General features: G+C 33.9%; 1 protein-coding gene across 1 annotated transcript in view; it reads right to left on the minus strand.

The window, feature by feature from the left end:
* LOC117176603 (pleckstrin homology domain-containing family G member 5-like) overlaps positions 1-26,806 on the minus strand; it is a 447,084-nt gene that overhangs the window by 235,058 nt on the left and 185,220 nt on the right. Inside the window, exon 2 of the mRNA XM_033366856.1 lies at positions 3,674-3,907. Coding sequence (XP_033222747.1) covers positions 3,674-3,907 — 234 coding nt within the window. The remainder of the gene's footprint in view (positions 1-3,673; positions 3,908-26,806) is intronic.

Here is a 26,806-nt window from a genome sequence, read left to right on the forward strand (position 1 = left end):
AAAGACGGAGCTCTTCTTAATATTTTGACACCAAAATCATGTCGATACACCTTACCGACTGCGAGTAAAGCCACCCACGCTTTAACTTGACAGACTGTATATACTTCAATGTGGACAGTGAAAAATACTTATTTAAGTTCTTTGTAGATACTTGTTTTATTTTACACTTTCAGCGCTTTTATTTGCTACTATCCCGAGTAAAAATGCTTCGACTTGAGTTCGACTTGGTTATGTCTTGAGTTTGTCGCAAAGACATCGATGACTGAGTCGAGACATAGGCCTTCGTCTTACTTTTATGGCCACAGCAGGTAAAACGGCGTTTAATTGTCTCAAGTCAAGCCTTGTCGTGGTAGTTTCACATAAAAAAAAATAAAAATTGGAACTTTGTAGAAGGATCTCCTAAGCCGTTAGAAATACGTAAAAACAAACAACATTTTCGGTATCATCGTCAAACAAGTATAATAAAAATAACGATCCGTAAATAGGTTGATTTAATATATATCGTATAAAAATATACAAGATTGTTTAACCATAAACAAAGATTAGCTTTTATGCCTGTTAAAAATAACCTTTTTCTTAGGGCAGGTATACAGAAATAACTTTTTTTTTAGGGCAGATATACGCTCGAAGTTATAAACCACACGTGTTGGAGTCATAAATATACGACTCAAGAGATAAATTTATGTCTTTAAGACATACAGACTTGTCTCCAAGACATAAATTTCAGTCTGGCTCCGTCTCAAAACTTAGACATGCTCAAGTCGAACTTTTCGACTTCAGTATGTCTTGATTGGGGGCAATTCAAGTCGAACTCAAGTAGAAGCATTTTTATTCGGGATATTTAATTTTTGAGTATTGGAGAAATCTTTTAATAATGAATATCACTTTTTTTGTCAGCTTAACGCGCCAATGCTGTAAACGCGAGGCTAAAGTGACATAAAGAAGGAACGAAAGTGAGAAAACGGAAATTGCCAATTAGAATTGTTTCCCGCGAAATAGTTATAGTTACGTGTTTAGAACTGTAAATCGGGTAATGAGATCAAAGTTGGCTTCCTTTTTCAAAAACTTAATGTGGCTATTTTACAGAGGTTATTTAATAACTTATAGCACTAAAAAGTGGCAAATTAATCAAGAAAAATTTGGACTTGAAAGTAAATTAATTCTTTTGTATTCCTTTATTTTTACGATAAAAATTCTCTTCCTTGGTATGAAACTGACAATCAATTTATAAAAGACTTTAAACCGTTTCACGGTTCAATAAAAATATTTTTTTATTGTGAACTGCTCTGTCAAAGCTTTTGGGGCTAGGAGTTTATTTTTAACCCTCTAGGCTTGCAGATAAGAAAAGCCTTTCTAACTTTTTGCAATATTTTGAATTTACTTAACGGTAGTATTTCTGCCTGTTTTCATGCGTTTATTTAAACTGAATTCCAGGATTTTCTTTTTCCAAGTGAAACTCTTACTGTGTTCGATTCCAGAAGTAAATTTGAATACGAGAGAACTTGTGTCAAAGCGATAATATTATGAGGAAATTGCAGAATGCAATGCAAATACAATTTATCAAACAATTACTCGTTCATAATTTTTGTTTCTTAAATTCTTTCATGCTTGCTACTCAAAAATGAAATACTAGGCTGTACAATGATTAAAATATGGAAATTTCAATTAAATATAAAAGTAGGATTTTTTTTACATCTTACACTGAAAAACAGATGGCTCATTGTTGTATTGTGTAAGGTCTAAAACTACTTTCAAGTCAGGAAGTTATAAAATTTAACAATTTAAAATTTAGAGCATTTTAAATTTTCGTATACTTTTTGAATTTGTAAGAATGTTTGAAGAATACTCAAATAATAATCTGAATTTTTATGAAAATAATAAAAATGTAACTTGGAAAAGAGAACATTATTAAATCTTATGAAATCCAGAACTTAAATTGTTTCTCTTGGTATTCAAGAAAAGATTTCGATAAAAATAGACGAAACGAGAAGAAAATGCAATGTGAATGTAAAGAAGTGAACTTTTTGTTAAGGACGTAAATTTCTAGAGCGTGTGATTTTATATAGACGTAATAGTTGACTGTTTTTCTCAGAAAATTGTAGAATTTTTATGGAAATACAGAAAGCTAGCTCTGAAATTATACGACGCATGTCATTCGACTCTCCCGTGAAATAGATTTGCATAATATACTGGGCAAGGGGAATGAACAAATAACGAATTTCTAGATAATCCTGCTCTATAAAATTAAATAATATTGACAATTAATGAGATGTTTATTTTAAAAAAAAATCTGTTGTGGTTTTGATATTTTTCTCTATTTTGAGAAAAAAATATAAAAAAACATATTGAAACAAATTTTCAATTGAACATTTTCTACTCGATAAAATTTGAATTGGAAAACAATTGTTCGTATTGGCAGTTAACCTTGATGCCACAAAGTGGGGTCAGGAATGTATTAATAATAATAAAAAAACATTAAAAATATGTACCTGGGCAAAATCCAATAAAATAAAATGTTCAGATTCGTAGTATTATAATAAGTGCAATTAATGGATGCTCTAATATTATTTACAGACTCTTGATGTAATGGAAAAGTTTTATTTAAAAAGGAATGAAGAAGTAATTTTGTAATTTCTAAGCATAAATATGAAGATCATTACAAAAATGTTAGGATGAGGTATTTTCCGAAAATTCTGGAATTCTCATTTCGCAGTGCACTATACTAGGTCATTATTCTTGAAAGTGTAATATCTCGAATTTGTGTACCGTATTACATTATTTAGGTTGCATTATTTTCATTATTATCGGGACAAGACGATCTTCGTCGAGGGCAGGCCGAGATAAAAATGAAATTTCCTCTATGGTTAGGAGCTTTGAGTATAACTTTTTTCACTGAACCTTTTTTCTGAACTAGTATATAGTAGCAGCTGGTGAATATGTAATTTGGCATACATTCAAATTGGTATATAAATTGTTGAGTGTGCAGAATACAATTTCTCGTGTATATTTTAAGTTAAATCCGATTTTTTCAATATTTATGTATCAATAATTTAATAGGCATAATACGCATCACTGCGTATTATTACACAACTATTTAGCGGATATTACGGCCCAAATCAAGATTATCGCAGCAATGCCAAAGAAGTACTCTCTAGAATTTCTGTTTTAAGGAAATTCTCCTTTTAATAACGATTGGACCATAATTGCGAGAAATTTTTTGTATATTAGAATGAAAGAACTTTTTTTAAGTAGCCTCACAGGACCCTAAAACTTTGTTTTTAATTTTAAACCTAGAAGACAACAGAGGTCTAAATTATGTAACATTATCTTGTATTACATTTTTATGTGGGGTAGTATATTAATTTAAAATTTAATTGGAACACTGCTAAAACGTTTTACAGTCGTATCTATCTAATACTATAAACTTTATCAGTAGTGAATTGTTTCATTTTTCGCTTCAACTGTTCCAAACAAGATAGCAGCAAGCCAGAGTCAAAGTTCTAATTTCAGTTATAATTTGTCTTCTGTTGCTAGGGGATTAATGGACTTTAACTTAGGTGCAATATTTGACAGAATGAAATCACCACAAATAAGGAAGCTCTTCAAGTTAAACGGCAAACATATTTGTGTTGCATCAGGAATAATTATGTACATTTGTTGCGAAGGAACTTACCTGTGACCTTGAAAGTTTATGCCTAGTGCGATTTGGATGCGCTGACTCAGTAGAGGGTGCATTTGGTACAAGAAATCGAGGACTGGATTCGACAAGATTCTGTGAGTGATGCTGAGGTTGATGGGGATGAGGGTGGAGTGGTTGTTGTTGAGGTGAACCCCCTAGATGGTGTTCCCCCGCGTCCAGCATACTTGTACCCAGGGCGTCGAGCTGAGTCAACGACCTGGAACGAACCTAAAACAACAAAGAAAATGTTATTCACAGTCAATTTTGCAGTAATTTGATTTCGAAAATAGATTTACTTTTCACTATTGTTTATAAGGAAACCTTTTTTTAGCTGTCAATTTTAATTTTTGGAATTAATAAAGGAATCGGTACACATTTAAATGAAAAATATACAAAGTTTATTTGACGAGTGGACTGTATATACATGACTGACTAATAATGACACTGACCCCATGACTCTGAATCATGAAAATTTGGTACGAAGTAGCATCAGTTACCTTCGGAGATTTCTGGATGCCTGTATCGGTATTTCCGATCGCAGTTGGAAAGATACGGAGTGGAAAATCCTGGGGAAAACCTACGAATATGACGCTCAGTATTTAAGGTGCAGGGTCGCTTGGTTATCCAAAGAGTACCATGAAAAACAATAAACATTAGACACCTAAGTGTAACTAGGCGGATTACATCGAAAATGTAATGGTTCGCATTTTGTTGGCAATAAAAGCCTTATGGAAACGTCCTTCTTTGCAATAACATATAAAGAGTGAAAGTTTTCCCCTTTGTATTAAATTCTTAGAAGTATATAAATTGTTCAGAAATGAACAGTTTTCACATAATGATTATTATAAACACATTGATCTGTGCTTTTTACAAGCTAGTTGAGTAAAATGTAAATTATAGGACTGTGGCCAATGGGCTACAACTTTAGGGTTATGGTCAATTTTGGGCAATTTTAGGGAAATTATACGGTTCTGGTCTAGAGCTACAATTTTTTTAGATTTAAAATAAGAATGATATTCATGATATAGACATATAATCTAGATTAAAAATGAAAACGTAAAATTTTGATTTTTACACTTTATAAACTAAATATTAACTGAGATAAGAATCTCGAAGAACAATTTTATACTCTACCTTAATTGGCACTTGAGTTTTTCGAATTTCAACTCCTTCTCACCTATCTTATCTTTAAGATCTGTAGTTTAATGTTATATACACTCACTCCAAAGGGCAGGATTCAGAATAAATTTTCGCACTGTACTTTCATAGATTCTTGAAACCCTAGATTTTTATCTTTGTTTCAGAAAATAAATGGCCCACCATCTAGAATGTCATAAAGCAGGAGTAATCTTTTGATTTTTCTCCGGATTATGTTTACTAGATGCAGTAGACTGAAAAATATTTTTTGTAGGATTCAGTACATTTTCAGAAAATTGCTATACTCTCGGAGAGTGATACATTGAAAGATTTAAAATGAAGTTTAGGGTACAGAGAAGAATAATTTGAAAATTTTACAACTGAGTATATTATATCGGTGACGAGATTGTAAAAGAATGGAAAAGGGTGACATGGAATAATTCGAAATTCAGGGATTTAAAATTTTAAAGACTGATTAGGGATGACTTCAAGATTGATAACTTGTAACTTTTGGACTATGGAATACTTGCACAGACTCAAATTTTTATGATTAAAAAGAAATTGAGTATCGAAAAATTGAAAATTTTAATATGAAATAAAATATTAATTATCCTGAACATTTCATATTTGAAACACACGAAATTAAACAATTTTCAATATAAAAGGTTTTTATTTTTTACGAATTCATTTCCCATAAAGCAGACTGTGTGCATGTTCAAGTCAGAGAATTGTTCCCATAAGAAACATGTTGTTTTTTAAAGAATTCAGGCCACACATATTTTATCGGTATGATGAATATATATTTTCATTTGAAAATACAAATTCACAATTTTTGAAAAAAAACTGGATCAAATATCAGAAGAGTTATTCATTACAAAGTTATACAAAAAAACTGATCTGGCACTTTATTCTGTCCTGGATTATTATTGAAATATTCACTAAAATATAAATAAATTAAATTTTCTAATCGAGGGGGGTATAAATCAACAGGAAAATCATATTTTAGTGCAAACTTTTTCCTTTAGAATCTAAATATTAAAAGATAGTAAAGAATATTTTATATTTTAAAACTACCTAATTTGCGTTGCAATTGCTATTTTGCATTATTCTTCGACAGTAATATCTTATCAAACATGGTTAGCTGTTTATGCCATGACGAAATTTTGTTTACCTTTTTACCTATTTCAAGCTTACATATATGCGATGTAATTTGGAAATGTGAAACATTGATTTCTATCTTCAAATATATAGACTTTAAAAGGAAAAGCTTGTGCAGAAATTGGTTCCTCCTGTTGATTTACACACTTCTTGCTTATTTATCAACAAATAATGTAATTTATTAAGATTTTTAGCCGAATATTGCAGTACTAATGCACGAAAGAAAAACGGGCCAAAGAACTTTTTGCGTAAAACTTTTTGGAAGAAATAAATTTTCATTGTAACATTTTTTCATGTCTCGTTTTGCTACTGAAAAAATGGCGAATTTTCATTTTTAAAAGAAAAATCTCTTTCTCCCCTTCAAGCCACGGGGACAAGGTAAGCTCTTATGGGATATAATTACAATATTAGTATATATATATCTTTTTAGGGTCATAGGTGATTTTTATCATATAATTATAGTTTACGAAACGATTTTTGTAGCTTAAAAAAATGAAAAATGGCGAAGATATAAACAGTCGCCGTGTCACTGCATGAACCAATAATACTGTAAATATAATGATAATTGGCTAAAAGGGAGGCCTTAGAACGAAAAATCTGATTGTTTCAGAAAAAAATTTAAACTTTGACCCATACAAAAACACGTTTTCAACTCATTGACAAAAAAAGTTTCGAGATAATCGCGTTGAAAATTTTCGCAAAGGAAAAACGTATGATTTGAGCATCGGATTGGTGGGACCTTGGTTTCTTGGATCATGGCTCCAAGCGAAGCAGGAGAATTGACACAAAATCACTAACTGCATCGTATTCTACAGGTTTCAAACTATAAATTTAGGCAATAAAAAAATGCATTTTTTGAAGCCTCTATATGGAGTGCCCCCCATAAAATATTATTCAGCATCAGTGGCCGCCATTTTGTAAATTTGAAAAGTTTTTGGAATTTTCCGATAGATTTTAAAACCTAATGGAAAGATCTATTATAATAAAAAGCAAATGTGAAATGTCTACATTAGTTTAGATACTGAAACACTTCCACATTTTTTCGACAAATTCTTTGTAAACGGCATCACTGGTCTTGAAATTTTAGATACCCTCAAATTTATAAAAGAAAAATTTTCATCAAATCGGTGTAATACGTTTTGTCTGAAATTTTTTGCAAAAAACAACATATTTCCTGCTGAAACGATTATGTGACAACAAATTTTCAAGTATTTAAAATTGTGGATTAAATGAAATATCACATAATTTCTGCGTTATCCTGCAATTAAAAGGAAGTGAAATTAAACTAAACATTACAATAATATAGTATCAACCAATTTAATTTAAACATAAAAACCCCTTTTCAAATCATTTTTTACTAAAAATATGAAAAATTGCATCTGAAAATTAATTATGCAGAATAAAAAAATAAAAAATTCTTCACTATTTAGAAAAAAATAATAAAATAGAAAATTTAAAGTTAAAAGGGCTTAAATTAAGAAAAATATTTGACAATATTGAATAAAAAACGTTGAGAACTAACAAACTTTATATATGCAATGTATAATCTATATTATTCTTAATTCTTTAAAGTGATTAGTATATATATATATATATCAGTTTCGAGACCTGACAAAGTAAAGTAACTTTTAATAATTAGTAAGCGTTACAAAACAAATTATTTGATTTCCCGTAAAGTTAGCCCCGAACGAGCTGGAAAAGGAGTTAAAGGTACGAAAAATTCCGTAACCGTAGACAGTACATATTTTAAAATGGAATAATCATCAGCTTATCACAGATTTCAGGTTGTTTAGTTGTACAAAAAACTCTTAAAAATCTAGATTAATGAAACAAGTAGAAAATTTCCGTTTTAAAAAGAAAGAATTAAACTAAAATTTCTTATTTAGTAAATAATATTAAATGACTTAAATAAATGTTTACAATTTCCTTACTTTTTTTTACTTTATTGGAAATTAGTTTGTTTAATTAATTTTTTTGGACAATATTTATTTTTATTCAATATTTAAAAAGACACGCGTCCATCAGAATTTCTCCTGTTTGCCCGGTGGCCTATCCTGCTCTGATTGAACATTATATAAGCGGATTTTAAAACGGACATCTCTCTTAATGACATCCCTTGCATTCTGTCATGTATAGAAATTGAAATTTCCATCACAGGGTAATTACACTATCGAGTGAATTGGAATTCCATTTCTGGAAAGTTTGGGTAAATTGTTTATATTCGTTTCCAACCACTCGAGTACGAGACTATATGAAAGGAATTGAAGCTGGTCATAAAACATTCATGACATAGCGGCTGGCTTTTGGACTGGCTTAACATTAATTACTTGCTCGGAAAATAGTACTGCCTTAATATATATTATGTTATTCGCTAGGCTGCCCATGTAGGTCGCGACAGCTTGCAATAAAAAGTGAGGTTAGCGTAATTGATTTCCGAAAAAAAGAAATACAGAAGGAGTCATATTTATCGAAAACATTGTGACAGGAAATTATTCCAGTCCTTACTTAACTTGTAATAATAATTAAATCACCCGTTAACGTCAGGATGGGAAACTATCTGGAAATCCACTTTAGATTTTGTTTTGTCCCTAAAATTTATAATTCGTCGATACGTCAGATTCCTGACTGATTCGCAGATTATTTAAAAATTGTTAAGGGTCTTGGGACCCCGACAAGAGCCACGCATTGCCATTTCAATCGCGCGAACACGAGAAAAACGAAGGCACTTCACTTCCCGTAAAGACCTTGTCACGCGACCTTCGTCGGGAGGCCGTTTCCCCACCATTGTCGATATTATATTAAGTGTAAAATTTGTCGAAAATTAGAAAGGAAAAACTGGTCGTCATATTGGATTTTGAAAATAACACCGTTAAAGGTAGATGTAAGTACGATCTTATATAAAGAAATATTTCTGGAAGTTAGTGGCTTTAAAATGTTTATACTGGGTCTTCCCAACGTGTCCTCTCCTTGCGTAGTTTCTGCTTTTAATTTCAAATTTATTTTCCTTGCTGATTGGGATACAATTAGCTGGAGCTCAACAATCTGTTCTATTTGTGAATTACATCAACTTAATTAATCGTCGAGCCTTGGCAGCTTTGACCCAAGCTGCGCCAAGTGAATGAGTGAATTTTGGAAAAGCGAAAGTGTTAAAGTTTCCATTTTATTGTCATAATCTAAATCCAAAAAATTACCTCTGTCTCAATATCTAGATTTTACTTAATATGTATTGAATTTTATTTATAAAGCTCTGGGAGATATTTTTAAATCAATGAAATTTTCGGATCATAGTATTAACAATATTAACATATTATACTGAGTCAGAAAAAGCGATTTTTATGGAGGTGCCTGTGTGCCTTTAGTTTGATGTATAGTATCCTGTAGGCACGATAACTTTCAAAAGACTGATCAGATATATTGAGCTTTGGCACAACTGATACCAGGTTTTCAAAGGGCCACGTCTTGATCATAGTGTCTATAATTTTTGTGAAATACTTTGCGAAATGGAGAGAAATGCAGACAAAATTGAGATGCCCTGTGTGTGTCTTGTAACTGTATTTGTAATCAGCCACCAGTCCAGCTGTCAATCTCACGCCATGTCCCGAAACCGTGCATGGCGTAAAGTTAATATATATGGAACAATGGAAAAAATATATATTGAGTCAGTGCCGTACATATACAAAAAATGCAAAGTCGGAATTAGACAACACAATTAAAAAGATCCAAAAAATTTGGTTAATGCTACTTTTTAGAAAAACGCATATTTTTAATCTTTTTATATTTTTTAAATCGTGATAACATTTTTAGAAAAACAAAACATTACATGTTCCGTTAAATACGAAAAATGTTTCGAACAAGAATTATTTATATCAAGAAGAAGTGCAAATTCACTTTAGACGATTTTTTCATAAGGCGTACAGTTTTTGTTTGAATCCTGATACAGCTTTTTAAATATTAAAAATAATAGTTTTGTGGCCAAAGATTGAAACCTTAAAAAAGTGTACAAAAAACAACTATTGCTTTAAAAAAGAACTGCAAAATCCTCGAACATGGTTCGCTTCTCGAAGTCAACAAGAACCATGTCAGGCCTCGAGTGTGCAACAGAAACAATTGTCGAGAATATAAAGTTCCAGTATATGCGGTACTTCTCATTTTCGACAATTGACTCGATTTCCCTAGGAGCATTCAAAGGAGTGATATTAAGGTTGATGCCGTAAGAGTGACAGAGATGGTAATACAGCACTCTTAGTGCCGGTTTATACCTCTGGATGCAGGTTGTTCCCGCATGAGTTAGACAACTAGATAGTATGAGCACCAAATGCTCGGGGTGTTCATGGCACGCCCTGCAGCTATCATCGGGAAGGTCTTGGCTCAAAATGTGGCGACGGTATGTTAAGGTGGAAATGACACCGTGTTGACAATTTCAAAATGAAACCCTCCGTGCCAAACTTCAATTCGGGTGATTTAAGGAAAGCAAAAGTTAGCTCACACGACATTGACTGATCTTCCACATTTCTGTGGAAGATGCCGTGCATTCTCTTATCGAGGAGCTGTTCACGGAAGTTTTTCTCTTGTAATTTCTTAATCCGGGCTTTCAGGAATGAGTACTCGAGATAGATAAGATTTGTACGGAAACACTCCTTTGCCCACTTCTTCGTGCTTCCTGAGCATTTTAAGAAGTGGTTCTCATCCATTTGCGACTCTATGTGCTGTACCCAGAATGATTCTGTTGTAAAGACATTCGAAATTCAATATTCCGTGACCACCTTGACGGCGTTAGATGAAGAGTCGCAGAAGAGAAGACTTTAGATGTATGCTTTCGTTCATGTGCATAACCTTTTGTGTCCGGCTATCAAAAGATCTGACCTTGTTCTTCGCCCATGGAACCACTCCAAAAGAATAGAGTACTGCCGGGACGGCAAGCATGTTCGTTACAGATACTTTGCTTCTCGCCGACAGTTCGGAAGACAAAATCTGCTGGATGACACGATTGTATCTCCTTCGGAGATTATCCTTTATATTAATCACATTCGAAATGCGACTCTGTGGCACACCCAGTTATGTATAAGTCTCTCCAGCGCAAAGGTGTCGATAGCGCTCCTATCGACGATCTCAGGTTCTTCAGGGATGCTATTAAGTTTTCCACGCTTCAAATAAACCTTGGCGCATTGGTCTAACCCAAATTCCATTCCTATTTCCTTAGTATATTGTTCGACAAGCCCTCGAGCTAGATGTATTTGGTCTTTGTTTTTAGCATAGATCTGAAGGTCGTCCATGTAAAATACATGAGTGACCTTGTACTTTCGATCTACAGGTTTGCTGAAAAAGTACCCGTCAGAATGGCGAAGTGCTAGAGATAGTGGCAATAATGTGAGACAAAAGAGCAGTGGGCTCATGGAGTCACCCTGAAAGACACCTCTCTAAAAGGTGACCTTCTTAGTTGTCACACGATTTTTTCCAGATGAGATAGTAAATCTGGTTTTCCAAAGCGGTCTCAATCTCTCTATGCACCTCAAGATTTGCGGATGAACCTTTAAGCTTTCCAAAAGACAGATGATAAGTCTATGCGAGGTAGAATCGAAAGCTTTCTGGTAATCGATCCCGGCCATCGATCGCTCACGCTGGTAGAATGCTGCATCTTTGCAGACACATCTATCAATGAGCAGGTTTTGCAGACATCCCGTTATGCCTTTCTTTGAGCCTCGTTTTGCATACATTTCTTGCCACGCAGGTTCAATTGCTCGAACAATCCTATAATTTAGGATAGCTGTGAATATTTTATACAGTGTGTTCAGACAATTGATTGGCCTGTAATTCTTCCGGTCAGCTAAGTTACCTATTTTCGACAGGAGTATTGTCCGCCCTTCCACAAACCACTCCGGAATTGGTTCTTCCGACTTTAAATATGAGGTGAAAATACGGGCGAAATGCTGATGTGTTGAAAGAAACTTCTTTCACCAGAAGGTCTTGATACCATCTGGTCGCCGGCCGGAATAGTTCTTCATCCCTCTTAATAATTTTTTCACCGCCTCGGTAGTGATGGGCGGGCATCCTTCATCAGGTGTTATGGGGGTACTACACAGCTCCTTGAAGCAATTTATGTTATCTGAGTCCAGTCTATGCTGCAGTTCGTAGACTTCTCTCCAAAATACTTCGACCTCCTCTGGTTTGGGCGGGTGGTCGACAGTAACTGGAGGGTCTTGGAAGAGTTGAGATGGGTCATAGAGAAACTGTTTATTTTCTCTGACCCACCTCTCTCTCCGTTCTAGACTTCTCTTAGCGTCAGATAGTGTTTGTATTCCCTCAACAATATGCTGCCTGATGGTCAGCAGCTTTAACTTGTTAAATGTGTGATAACGGGTCCGAAGTTCATGCGCGAAGGTTCGAACAGGGGCCCCACTCGTATCGTAGTACTCTAGCAAGTCGCTATTTAGTTGCTCCGTCCACCTAAAGGTCGCGAGATTCCGCCAATCCATTGCATTGAATCCATCTTCATTGGCTCCCCAGCTCTAGAGGGGTCGGCCTTGTTGGCCGATACATTGTCGGGAGCCCTGGGCGTTCTGTTGTTTTGAACCGCATTTACTACAACTATGTTTGGTGCTCTCATTGTTGTTCGCACGAGAAGCTAGGGAAAGGGGTTCGTCCATCCTTGTAGAGCCCCGCATGCAAGGATAAGGCTGCGTACTCTGAGGTCGCCCGATATCACAGAGACACCGTTCTAGACACCTCATTCAGGTGCCATTCAGCTTTTGGTACGATTTTCACACCTCAGCTTGGGGGTTAATTCCTTCGGGACCACCCCTGGACAATTGTCCGCGACGGCCTATTTATTTTTGTAAGCATATTTAGCGGAAACCCTTGGTACAGGGACCCTCTATCCGCAACCTGAGGACGCGTTCGGTGGCTTTGTCATAGGCCTTTCGGTTTGATTTTATATATATATATATATAAAGATAGGCTGAGTAAGACCGTTATTGTCCCGCATTCATTGTGTAATTGAATACATCACATCTGGTGGGAATTTTACAGCCAAGGGTCGAAAGTTCGCGCACGAAATCCGGACTCCGGATCATAGACTTTCTGGTGGAAGAAGTTTCCTTCAACCTATCAGCATTTGGCTCGTATTTTCACCTCATATTTAATGTCGGAACAGCCATTTCCGGAGTAGTTGGTGGAAGGGCGCACAATACTTCTGCCGAAAATAGGCAACTAATCTGACCCGAAGAATTTGCAGGCCAATCACTTGTATGAACACACTGTATAAGATATTCACAGCTATCGTAAATGATAGGATTGTTCGGGCAATTGAACCTGTGTGGCAAGAAATGTATGCACAACGACGCTCAAAGAAAGGCGTAACGGGATGTCTGCAAAACCTGCTCATCGATAGATGTGTCTGCAAAGATGCAGCATGCTACCAGCGGGACCGATCGATTGCCCGAATCGATTATCGGACAGCTTTCGATTCGATTTACTATCTCATCTGCAAAAAATCGTGTGACAACTAGCAAGGTCACCTTTCAGAGAGGTGTCTTTCAGCGCGACACCATGAGCCCACTACTCTTTTGCCTCACATTATTGCCACTATCTCTAGCACTTCGCTACTTCGACGGATATTTTTGCGGCAAACCTGCAGATCGAAAGTACGAGGTCACCCATGTGTTTTATATGGACGATCCTATGATCCATGCTAAACACAAAGAGCAACCACATCTAGCTCTAGGGATTGTTGAACGATATAATAAGGAAATTAGAATGGAATTTGGTTTAAAAAAATGCGCCAAGGTTTATTTGAAGCGAGGAAAACTTAATGACATTCCTGAAGACCCTGAGCTCATCGATAGAAGCGCTATACGACACCTTTGCCCTGGAGAGTTATACATACCTGGGCGTGCCACAAAGCCGCATTTATGATGTGACATCTATAAAGGATACTCTCCGAAGGAGATACAAACGTCTCATCCAGCAGATTTAGTCTTCCGAACTGTCAGAGAGAAACAAAGTATCTGCAACGAACATGCTTGCCGCCCCGGTAGTACTCTATTCATTTGGAGTGGTTCCATGGATGAAGAACGAGCTCAGATCCCTTGATATCGGGACACAAAAGGTTATGCACATGAACGAAAGCATGCATCTAAAGACTTCTGTTCCGCAACTCTACATCTCACGCCGTCAAGGTGGTCGCGGGATATTGAATTTCGAATGTCTTTACTACGGAATCATTCTGGGTACAGCACATAGAGTCGCAAATGGAAGAGACCCTCTCCTTAAAATGGTCAGGAAGCACGAAGAAGTGGGCAAAAGAGCGTTTTTGTACAAAGCAGCGGAGGACACTGCTGAAACACTCGGACTTAACTTCAGTATTAGGGGTGAGCAAAATGCATCAAATCTTATCTATCTATAGTACTCACTCTTGAAAGCCTGGATTAATAAAGCACAAGAGAAAAACTGTTGTGAACAGCTCCTCGATAAGACAAAGCACGGTATCTTCCACAGAAATGTGGAGGATCAGTCAATGTCGTGTGAACTAACTTTTGCTTTCCTTAAATCACCCGGATTGAAGTTCGGTACGGAGGGTTTCATTTTTGCATGCCATGACGGTGTCATTTCCACCTTAACATACCATGGCCACATTTTGAGCTAAGAAATTCTCGATGATAGCGGCAGGACGTGCCATGCACACCCTAAGCATTTGGTTTACATACTATCTAATTGTTCAACTCATGCGGGAACGACCTACATCCAAAGGCACAATGTGTAACTAAGAGTGCTTTATTACCATCTCTGTCAATCTTACGGCATTAACCTCAATATCGCTTCTCTAAATCATTCTAGGGAAATCGAGTCAATTGTCGAGAATGAAAAGTGCCACATATACTGGAACTTTATATTCTCGACAATTGTTTCTGTTGCACACTCGAGGCCTGGCAATGTTCTTCTTTACTTCGAAAAGCGAACCATGTTCGTTATCGCATTTTCGGCACCAGCTGACGAAAACATCATAGCCAAGGAGAATGAAAAGAAAGAGTTTCAACGATTGTACCCGGAATATTTTGTTAAACTAATCGTCCTTATCATCGACGCTCTTGGAGTTGCCAAGCTTTCACTGGTTAATAGCCTGAAAAGCATCCCTGCGTGTCAACAATGTGCTAAAACATTTGCGGGAAAAATGCAGAAGGCGGTCGTCCTTGGGTCGCTCCGTATTCTCAGACTGCACGAAACTTTTGCCGGATTGTCGTTTTGATTCCGTTACAGACTGTAACCACCTATCTCACGGTCGTGAGACGTGGTTGTGGCCCGCTGTTCTAGGAAGGCTGAGGAGGGGGTGACTGAAAGCGAGTGTTTGGTGTATATATACAAAATGAGTATGAAGCGCGACTATTGTAATATGAACCTGTAACTTTCAAAACAAGACATTTTAAAATATTTTTATTTCTTTTAACACTCCTACGTGTTCACTAAATTTCATACAAAATGAAATTAGCCTAATTCTTAACGGCAATGAATCAATAACTTATTATTCGTATATTTGATCGATTGCATTTTTTTAGTCCAATAGAAAATTGATGTAGCACTTAAAAAACCTTTTAGCGTATAAGACTTAGTAATATGACAAGAGAAGCAGTGAACCTTTTTGGCAGTGATCCCAGAAGATCACGTGATGGTACTCTTACCAGAAGAGACTTTTCATTGTTATTCTTTCAAGGATACCTCCACTAAAAGACTTCTGAGATTTACTAATCGTCCGGCGAGAGAATTGTAATCATAGGACAAATTATTTTCTGACTCGAATCACGACAAACTCCTGAAAATGTTTACGTGTACTCTTGAAATCTAGGGATAGCTTTGCAAGGAATTCTAATTTTGCCTTTTTTCACTTAGTAGCAAAAGTAACTTAAGTTCATTTTATATAGTGTTGTGTACAATTTTAATGCTTCAGTCCAGTAGTTTAATTTAACATTCAGTTAGATAGAAAAAATGTATATATTTTTCTTCCACGAGAAAAACGAAACATTTATCTCGAAAATGGAAAGTCACAAAATCTTTCTTAAAAGAAAACTTCTCCACTTTATACATCAAACAAATTCATTGTAGGAAAATGCAACATCATGGATTTCCATCTGTGTGCGTACAATACAAATATTGATGCATTTTGAATTAAAATATTCAAAAGAAAATATAGAGTGCTCACACAAATAATTCAGAGAACTAATTTCCTCATATGTTTTTTATCGAATTGTAATGTTCCAGTAATGTATGCATTTATTCTGAATTATGATTTCAATAAGTTGTTTAGAAAAAGCTAGTAGACAAAATTATGATATGGCAATTTTATGAAAAGCTTGAAAAGTTTCCAAGGGATGTGTTTGGGTATCGAAAATATCGACTAGAGGAAATTGATGTTTTTCGATTCAGTTTTGATTTGGCGTTAGATTTTAGAATAAAAAATAATATTTTTGACTTTAAAGCTATTAAATATCTATATGTAATAAAAATAAAAGTATTTTTCGTTAAAATATTTCTATATTGTTTTTCAACATGTTATCAAAATTTTCTATCAAACTTTAGCAAATAATGCAATTTCTCATAACAGAATTTTACAGAAAATCCTTATTATATCCCTATCTTCGATCAAAATCCATAATTGAAAAGTTGCACTAAAAAAAGTCAGTAATCAGATGTGGTTTTCTTATGACAAGAACGTCACTTGCTCTAGTTTTAAATGAAATACTTTAATTACTCTTTATTAATTTCTGGCAATTTTGCGATACTTTTAAAAATTAAATTTTTTTAAAAGAAACTACTTTACATAATAAGCGAATGCATGTATTATCGCTTTGTTGTGATAGGGAAACTTTGAAACTCTAATTAGAAGTTTAATCTATCCTCGATGATAATGAGAAATGCCTTTATCATGAAATTCATCATGTTGTAAGTTCACTTATTTAAATTGATCATTAAAAGAGCGCTTATCGTGATTCGATATTATCACAATTTCGTGCCTGCTGCTTTCAACTACAGTTCCTCTACTTTTAACTACATAGAGCTTATCTTTTCTTTTGTGAAGTGTCAAATATTCACTTGTCTATCTGAAAAATTTTTACAGAAGAGGTATACAAATTGTATATAGTTTACAAAATGTTTGATGCAATGAAGTTAGGTTGGTTTATCGGTACGGAGCAAATATCATAACTAGAATTATATATACAATACCGATGTGTTCATTCAGAGCATTTGTAGCTGGAATTCGTACTAGATAATAAACTTTACCATTCACTTCAGCTATTCTAACACTCACTCTACCTCTTTCCTATTTAGTACAATTAGCTAGGGGCTACAGACAGCCCCACCAATTAATGAGAAATCTGTGTGTGCCTCTTAAAGTGCCTATGTGTACGATCTACGTATTTCGCCTAACGCAAACAGATGGTTATAATTTGAAATTGATCCGAGCTAGTCAGACTGAACAACCATCCATATCAAATTCACAAATAGTATGAAATAAATACTTTACAAGTTCGCTTGAAGAACAGTCGTTACGAAAATAGATTAATGGGTTTGAGTAAGTTATCCATAATTTACTCCAAGGGATAAATTTCTACAAAAATCTCTACCAATATAAAAAAAGACTCTAGCACTCTTGATTCATGATGTTGCAGATGAAATTGATATCTTCAGATTTAGTGTGATATTGATCACGTTTGTTTCACCACAGGGGGTCCGGTCGATTACATCTGACCCTTATAGGTAAGTATTTGTAATAGATCTTATGTTCCTCTAGAAAGATAAGATTCAAAGGAATTTTGTGTGTGGAAAATCACAGGGACATCTTTACGTGTGTAAGAGTATGCCTACGAAGCAAGCATCATTGATTGTCTCTTTTGGATTATGCTAAAGTGTTAATCGTCCCCGTGATGTTTTTGGCACTGAGACCGACTTAAATAATTGAACCCAGACATTAATTTTAAAGATAGCAACACTATTACATCAATTATAAAGGCCATTTATCCTACATTGAAGAGACTTAGGCGAACTGGTACTGCCTTTCTTCAAAGAATCTAAAAAATATAACAAATAAATATATGATTATAAATTGTAATAAAATTTATATAATATAATAATAATAAAGTAAAAAATCTAAACAGATGTTAGAAACGATTTTTTGTTGTAATATGTGCGAAAAAACAAATACACATACCATATGTGGGATTAGAGTCAAGAATTTCATAAATAATTGTAATAAATGTATTATTATAAAACTCCAAGAATTTAAAAACATTAGAAAATCAGCGATGTGACAAATTAGATCGAAAATGAAGATTCGATTAAAAATTAAAGAGTTTGACAAAAAATATAACCATAAGATTAGATTTTTACAAACCCCACTAAAACATGAAGTTTTTTGTTAGTTTTGAACTCTAGGCTCATGAATTTTAGCTTATAAAGGCATGTTTAAAAAGTTGTTGTGTATAAATTCAAGAAACAGTCACCTTATCTTATCAACAGTCAGTTATATTATACAAAATGAACGAGCTTAAAGCTGTATCGTGTTTAGCATGCAACTATGATAGTTATTGCTACCAAATATAAAGGGCAAAGAAACTGCAAATATGAAACTTCTCGTAAAAATGCGTGAAATATTTGTTAAAATTAAAATTAATAGAATTAATTATCCGACAGTTTTGAAGAAAGGAGTTTGACAAATCGAAGGTACCATCCGTGATAGGATAATGTAAGCAATTAAGATTCCTTAAAAAATGGCACGTTGCTCCGGAAGCAGATTTAAATGAAGTGAAAACGTTAAGAAAATCCGTCTGTGTAGGATTATTATATTCATAATAAGAAATGAAAATTACTTAAGTTCAGATTATGATTTGCTCATTTAAATTTTTTAGAGCGTCTAAAAAGTTTTAATTTACAAAAACTTCATATTTGATTCTAAAATATTTTTCGTTCTACTTTAAACGTGTATACATATACAGATCTATATCAAGGAAGGTGTCTTTGTGCTTGGAAAATATAAAAAAACAGTAAATATGAAAAATAAAGTCAATTTAAAAATTACTATACAAATATATCATACATTCAAATAGATTAATACACTATTACTATGTACTGCTTATGTTTTTAAACTTTCCAATAATTTTGAACTTGGCAAATGATATAAGTATATGCACGTAAAAACATACATATATCAAGTTTTTCTGTGAAGAAAGTTGAAAATGACTTAGATACAAATTTAAGGAAGTTGGAAAAAATATATAAAGCTACTGAGTGTTGAAAAACTTTAAAAATTCCCGTGATCTCACAGCATATCGAAGATTCTCTTCGTTTTCTGGATGGATGTGGACTAGGAATATAGTCAGAGCAAGCAGATGAATCTATACACTGACAACTTTTAGTATATTAGAACAAACTTATAGTAAATGCGATAAATAATCCTTCATAATCATCAAGATTTAAGAAACCTGTAGTTTCATTTTCACCCTCGCATTTGTGAATACAGTTGTTCGCTTATATACTTTATAAATAATGTTTTCAGCATACAAAAATTTAATTTATAAGATTTTTTAAATATTTGTTTATGAGTAACAAATGCTTAAAAGATAAAAAGAGTTTTAAGATTTAAATATATATTAAATAGAGGGTAATGTTATAATAATATATTTAAATGTGTGATATACCAATTTCATTGACGCACGAAAATATCTCTTTTGGTAAGCCAGATACGAAAAAATTCTTTGGACAAAAAATTTTCAGGACAATGTGGGCCATCTGACTGTACTAATAACTGTGACCTTGCGGTCAATTTTCCTCGTCATTTGAAGGTCAAAGTCAGTTTTTTAAATGGAAAAATTTTACTTGTGAAAAGAAAGTTTTTAATTTGTCCAGAAACTGTTTTCTTTGACTTTTGAGGATTTATGAGAGAACAAATTTTTGGGTAGGCTTAAGGGCCAACGACCTTGAGCAGCTTGACCTCGAGGTAAGGGGAATCATGGTAAAAAAGTACCCCAAAAATGTGTGAGTGCTTAAATCCTCAAGAGCTAAAAGAAAATAACTTCTGAACGATTCTTCAACATTTGACCTTCACCTTCTGAAGGTTAATCCAAAAAAATTAGAAGCTATCTTTTCGGATGTAAAATTTTCCGCTCTTTCTGAATCCGGTGTCAAGAATAGGGTTTCTCATTTCTAAAACTGAATGACCTTCAAATGACCTTGAAAATTTACCTCAAGGTCACAGTTATCAGTACAGCCAGATGGCAACCATTGTGCTAAACGACGTTTGTCCAAACAATTTTTTCATATCTGGCTCAAAAACGTCAATATTTGCGTGCGTCAGATAAAATAGTCTGTTGCTATATGTATAGTAATTATTAAATTGACTTTATTTTTCATATTTATTATTTTATATATTTTCAAAGCACAAAGACACATTTTTTCATAGATATATGTATATGTATACACGCTTAAAGTAGAATGAAAAATATATTAGTAGAAAATTTCAAGTTTTTGTACATTAAAATGTTTAAAATGCTCTAAAAAGTTTAAATCAGCAAATAAAAATCTAAACTCAAGTGATTTTGCTTTCTTATTATGCATATAAATCTACTTCTACATGATAATCTGCTTTTTTACCAATTTTAATCGCTACGACAACAATACATTTTTCAATTTCTGAATTTCAAAATAGCAAGTTGATGGTGAAAATGCTGATTACAAAACCCGTTTTCAATGTTGCTGCTCATGAAAGAAAGACTAAGAAAGTTTTCAAATTCAGTCATTTCTCCTCATTATTAATTTCGTACTGGTATCCACGTCGTACTTGTTTCTTATGACTTTTATTTCTAAAATGAAAAAATTCTTTTTTTTTATTTACTTAGTAAAAATATTAATTTGTTTATTGATTTTTAACCAAATGTATATTCTCCCTCAAAAAGAATTGTTTTTCCGAAAAGTGAAAATAAGAGATAAATGCACAATAAACTAATTTAATTGGTTATTAGGAAACCTCTAGACGCTTACATAGATGCAAGCAATTGTTAACTTTTATTTATTTTAGTGATACATTGTCCTTTGTACCCATTGACAAATATAGATGGCTTGTTTCCACGTTCATGCCTCTCGGTTTATTCTGCAACGTGGAGTGAGCGCGCCGTTAAACGAGGTTATCGATATCTTTCCGACTCATTAGAGGCCACCACTGGCTTATGTTGTCAACGTTTTACTTTTCGCACAGCCAACAACAGCACAACAATTTTCACTTTGCAAAACAACGCAAAAATGGGACCCACGTAATTGGAAATTAAATAGCTTTTACCCATAGTCAGAGTCACTCTACCTTGCTTTCGATTGTCTTCTCTCAGAGAGTAATGTAAGAGATGTTGTTCGTCTAATGCTACTTTTTCGTTTAATTGCACAATGATCAAAAAATACCCTATCATTGTAAAAAGAAGACTAAATCTTATCCTTAAAACCTTGCCCTTAAAATTGGAAATCTAATAATGGAGTGCATAATTAACTCTTTGATCTTATAGGGCAAATATTCTAAAAGTTAATTTGCTTGTCTTTTATATAGACGAAAATCAAAATGTTGGAATTATTTTATTTTAAGTAAAAAAAAACAACGTATTTTACACTGACATTAACATTTTTGCTATTAATATTAATCAAAATGAGTGTACAAATAATATTGAGCTAGGTGGAGGGACAGAGCATTTTTTGAAATTTCAGTCTTATGTAATGTAATGACAAATATTTATCTATCAGATTATAAGATGTGCCGTAATACGTTTTATTTACTTATACACGTGAGGTTAAGAATACGAGATGTTAAAAAACGTACATAAACCTAATTTCCTTTCGGCTCTTGCATTTCTAGAATTTTGAGGTCGATATTTTACATGTAAAAAAAGTTCTTAGGTTCAAAAAATTTCAAGGTGCAAATAAAATATGACCAGAAATGGCCCCAGTTTAATTTTTTTTTTAAATAATGTTAAGTGAAACTCCTACTTAAATGAATTTCCCTGATTTTATTCACAAAAAAAGTTCTTAGGTTTAAAGGAAATTCAGTAAACTGAAAAAGTGAGGTTGGTAATATAGTTATTTGAGTGTGTCACATGCCCTTAACACAAGCCAGTTTGATAGAATGTTGTTGGTACGTGGTGGATTTAAAAGATAGAATATCTTTAGGCCGGCAAAGAATGGACTTCATTTTGCAGTTATTAAGCTTTGGAACAAAAAGCGATTTTGATAGACAAAATGTTGTCAGTTCAAAAACTGATACAATACTAGGTAGTCTGATAAGTACCTGAAAATTCTAAGAGATGGCATTAGTATTCACTAATGTGAACCATTTTCGTCGAGCTTGATCCTTCAAATGACGCCTGTCAAAACTTGAGCCATTTATTTTTATGCATTTACAAGTTACAGGACTGAGAAGCGACTAACCTCCAAGTTTTTTTTAATATGGAAAAATCTGAGTTTCGAGTTTTGATCAAACACTACTATCTTCGCAAGAAAATGATATCCGAGACCAAGGCCAAGCTGAATAAGTATTACCCGGACTCTGCAACGTCGATTGGAACGATTCATAAGTGGTTTACCGAGTTTCGTTATGGCCGTACGAGCACAGTTGATGCTGAACGATCTGGGCGCCCAAAAGAGGTCACTACACCAGAAAATGTCGAAAAAATCCATGATATGATATTGAATGATTCCAAAGTGAAATTGAGAGAGGTAGCTAATGCTGTAGGCATATCATTGGAACGTGTGGGCAATATCGTGCATTCAGTTTTGGGCATGAAGAACTTCTGCGCGCGATGTGTGCCGCGTTTGCTCACAGTGGACCAAAAACGAATTCGTGTGACAACTTCCTAGCAGAATTTGGCATTATTTTCGCGTAAGCCGACCGAGTTTTTGCGTCGATTCATAACCATGGATGAAACCTGGATCCACTACTACACTCCTGAGTCAACGCAACAGGCAAAACAGTGGGTTCCACCGGGCCAAAGTGCTCCGAAGCGTCCAAAAACGCAACAATGGGTCGGAAAGGTTCTGGTCTCCATATTTTGGGATGCACATGGCATAATATTCGTGGACTATCTTGAAAAAGGTAAAACCATGACCGGAGCATACTATTCATTATTATTGGACCGATTGAAAATCGAAATCGCCGAAAAACGACCGCATTTGAAGAAGCAAAAACCGCTTTATCATCACAACAATGCGCCTGTTCATTCATGCTTAGTTGCACAAGCAAAATTGCATGAAATCGGCTTCGAATTGGTTCCTCGGCCACCGTATTCACCAGACCTGGCCCCCAGCGACCATTACTTGTTCCCTAACCTGAAGAGATGGCTCACCGTTAAGCGGTTTTACTCAAATGAGGAGCTCATAGCTGAAACTGAGGCGTATTTTGGAGACCTTCCGATCGAGTACTTTTCGAACGGTATCAAAAAGTTAGACAATCGTTGGACTCGCTGTATCGACCTAAAAGGAGAGTATGTTGAAAAATAAAACCGACTTTGGCCAATAAAGCGACTCTGTTTTTCATTTTTCAGGGACTTATCAGACTGCCTAGTAGATTACACAATTGGATTCGACGTTAATCCTGCATTGTCTCGTTAGCAACTTAAATTTTTAGTTATCAAATTCTTCTGCAGGGCAAAAGCCACGGATATTATTGAATTATTAAAAAAATACATTCGGCAGCCGAATATTTTCATTAATTATATTTGTTTCATGATTTTTTTTTACATTTCTTTTGTACCTTTAATAGATAAATGTGAAAATCACAAAAATACAATTCTTCGTATGTTTGTCAGAATTTTTTAGTCATAATTTTTAACTAACGATTTATAAAAAAAGTTAACAAAATTTTTAACTTCTAATACAAATTACTTTGTTTTAAGTACAATAGATATACGTTTTTCAAAAATTGTTCAGAATTAATGTAAATATCAGTCTGAAGATTCGAACTAAAAAGTTTTCAAAATATTGTCAAGAGAAATGACATGAGATTCCTCAAATCTTTACTAATTGACTTACATATTATATGAATATAATCCATCGTGTAGATATAAAATGTGAGGTTAGGGAGACAGAGACTCATCCAGAGTGTAGTCACAGTAAACTCTTGCCTATTTCAATGCGCGCTGTTAGCATTTGCGCGTCCTTGATTTGCGCATAATGGAAGCAAGCGTTTTTCAAGTGCTTTTGTTGACGTACGATGTAACAAGTATAACATTACCTTAAAATAGTACAATTTGCCAACTAAAAATCAATATAATAGAATCAAAAAATGACTCAAATATCTCGCGGAATATTGAGTATTGTAGCATCACGTTACGATCATGCTAGTATAGGTAGAAATATCAGGCATGTTAGCATAGTTGATACATCATCACATGGAAGTGCATACGTCTTTATTGAGAAAATATTCTAAACGTAAAAGTAAGTTAGAAATTTCTGAATTGCAATATTTTATGACTGTAGAATGCATTTGCGCAATTCTGTTTCATCCTTTTATCGGTTAAAGACCTTTTAGTTTTACGTAATACAAACAACTATCCGAAATTTGAGGTAGGAATACCCGATTCTGATTAAATCGGTTTGACACACTAACCACCAATTTTATATATTTCATTTCATTTCGTGAAATTAAAAGGTCGTTAATTGACAAAAGAATGGAACATGACTCAGAAAATACATTCTACAGTTGAAAGATTTCACTATTTGCAAATTTATTACTTACTTTAACGTTTAGAATATTTTCTACAAAAAATCGTATGCATTTCCATGAGGTCATGCTAAAATCCTCAATTCAAACCAACGAGGACTTCCCGCTCTTCAGGTCTTTTTTTAATTGGTTAGCCACGTACGCGGGCGAGACCGCCAGGGACCGTGGTAGAGATGGGGAGTAATCGTTATCTATCCGATTTCATGAAGTTTGACCGACTGCTGAAGGTCAGCATGAAGTAGGAGAAATTCACTAATTAGACGAAGATTTATTGTATTTTCATTAATATGAACTTTCAGGTACGTTTGTAATAAACGTAAGAAGTTTTATTTTTCCAGCAAATATTAAATAAAATTTTATAATTTATACAAGTAAATTTTCCTGCTAAAATAACCTATAAAGTACGTAGTTATAATGATTCTAATAATTACTTAAAATTAAAAAATGTTGTATTTATATAGGTAAATTTAGGCTCGACGGATATGAAATATACTACTTTTAAGATACAAGTATCTATGCACTATGATATGCAGAATATATTTGCTATATGTGTATATCACCTTAAGATAGAATACAATGATTGCATGCATTATTTCTTTTTAAAATGGATGCACTTTAACCCTATATAATTTTTGTAATTTTGTTACTTCATTTATTTAGATAAAAGTTATTTATTTCATTAAAGTTAATTCCGTACAGCACCGATTTATACTTCTTCGCCTTCTCACACTTTTTTTATAGAGGGCCCTACTTCGGATTCATCAAATACAGGTCGCAAACCTTAACCAAATCAAACAAAATTTAACCAAAAATGTTTGTAATTGAATTACAAAGAGACTCCTGAAGCCAAATTTAAAAAAAATTTGTTTAAAGTTTTTTTTTAAAACAAAATATGGCGAAATCAAGTTTTTAAAAAATTTAATTGTATAACCCTTTTGTGAATATAAGATTTTGGGTCATGAACTAGATAAACCTTACAGAATTTAAGGAGTTTGAGGCATGGCTGATTTTCAATTTGCCATTAGTTTTGCAAAATAAATTTGCCAAAACAATTTGTTTAAATAAATTATTGCTAATTTTAATTTTGTTGGAAAATGAATTCTAAAATCTAATTCTACAGGAAAAACATATGACTGAAGCAGTGTATTTTATTTTGAAAATACAATTGGTTACAGCCATATGACTAAATAATTAATTTTGCATAATCTTTATAAAATCTTAATAAGGCTTTTAACGTATATAAAAAAATGAATAATAAAACAAATACAACATATGTTAACTGAAGTGTTTTTTCGTGCGTTAATTTCAAGTTTGCCATTAGTTTTGCAAAAATAATTTGTTGAAAATATTTGTTTAAACAAATTATTTTGAAAAATGTGGCTTCGTGAGTCTATCTGAAATTCATTTACAAACATTTCTGGCTAAATTTCGTTTTATTTGGTTAAGATTTGCGACCTGTAGGTTATTTTGAACGTTCCGCCCCCAATGTGCAACGGCCGTTCAAATATTTAGGGTCCTGTACATTTGGAAATACATCATTACCAGGAGGTGTAGCTGAGATTTGTTTCTGCGACAAGTCCTAATGTATATACATATACTAAATTTAAACATCTGAATAGCTGTCATATACATTAAATACATATGTTAACCCTGAACATCTAGACGTTATATTTAAACACCCATTTTTCTCTGTATACTTAACCACATAACTTATGGCTGCACAGTAGGCGTCTACGGTATTTTAAAAGATAAAATAGTTACTCACGGTATTTATGACTGGAGAATAGGTATTTCTGGTACTTATGGCTGCGCATTACGTACCTATGGTATTTCAGCCAGTGGATTAGTCTACCACAGGACTGACGGTTGTGTATTGAGTACCTGCGGTACCTAGTCTTATGCATTACTCACACAAAATTCTCGAGATTGTGCAGGGGTTACCCAGAGTATGTACAGTACTCACCCACTAGTGATGGATTATCGATCATGTAAGAATTTTCAAAAAATGTCAGATTAAATTAAAACCTTCAACACCATACTCATCACATCGAGATGAATGATCACTCACTCGAGATAATCGTAACGTCTTGCTCGAG

This window comes from Belonocnema kinseyi, chromosome 7 (genome assembly GCF_010883055.1).
Source record: "Belonocnema kinseyi isolate 2016_QV_RU_SX_M_011 chromosome 7, B_treatae_v1, whole genome shotgun sequence".
Taxonomy (NCBI): Eukaryota; Metazoa; Arthropoda; class Insecta; order Hymenoptera; family Cynipidae; genus Belonocnema; species Belonocnema kinseyi.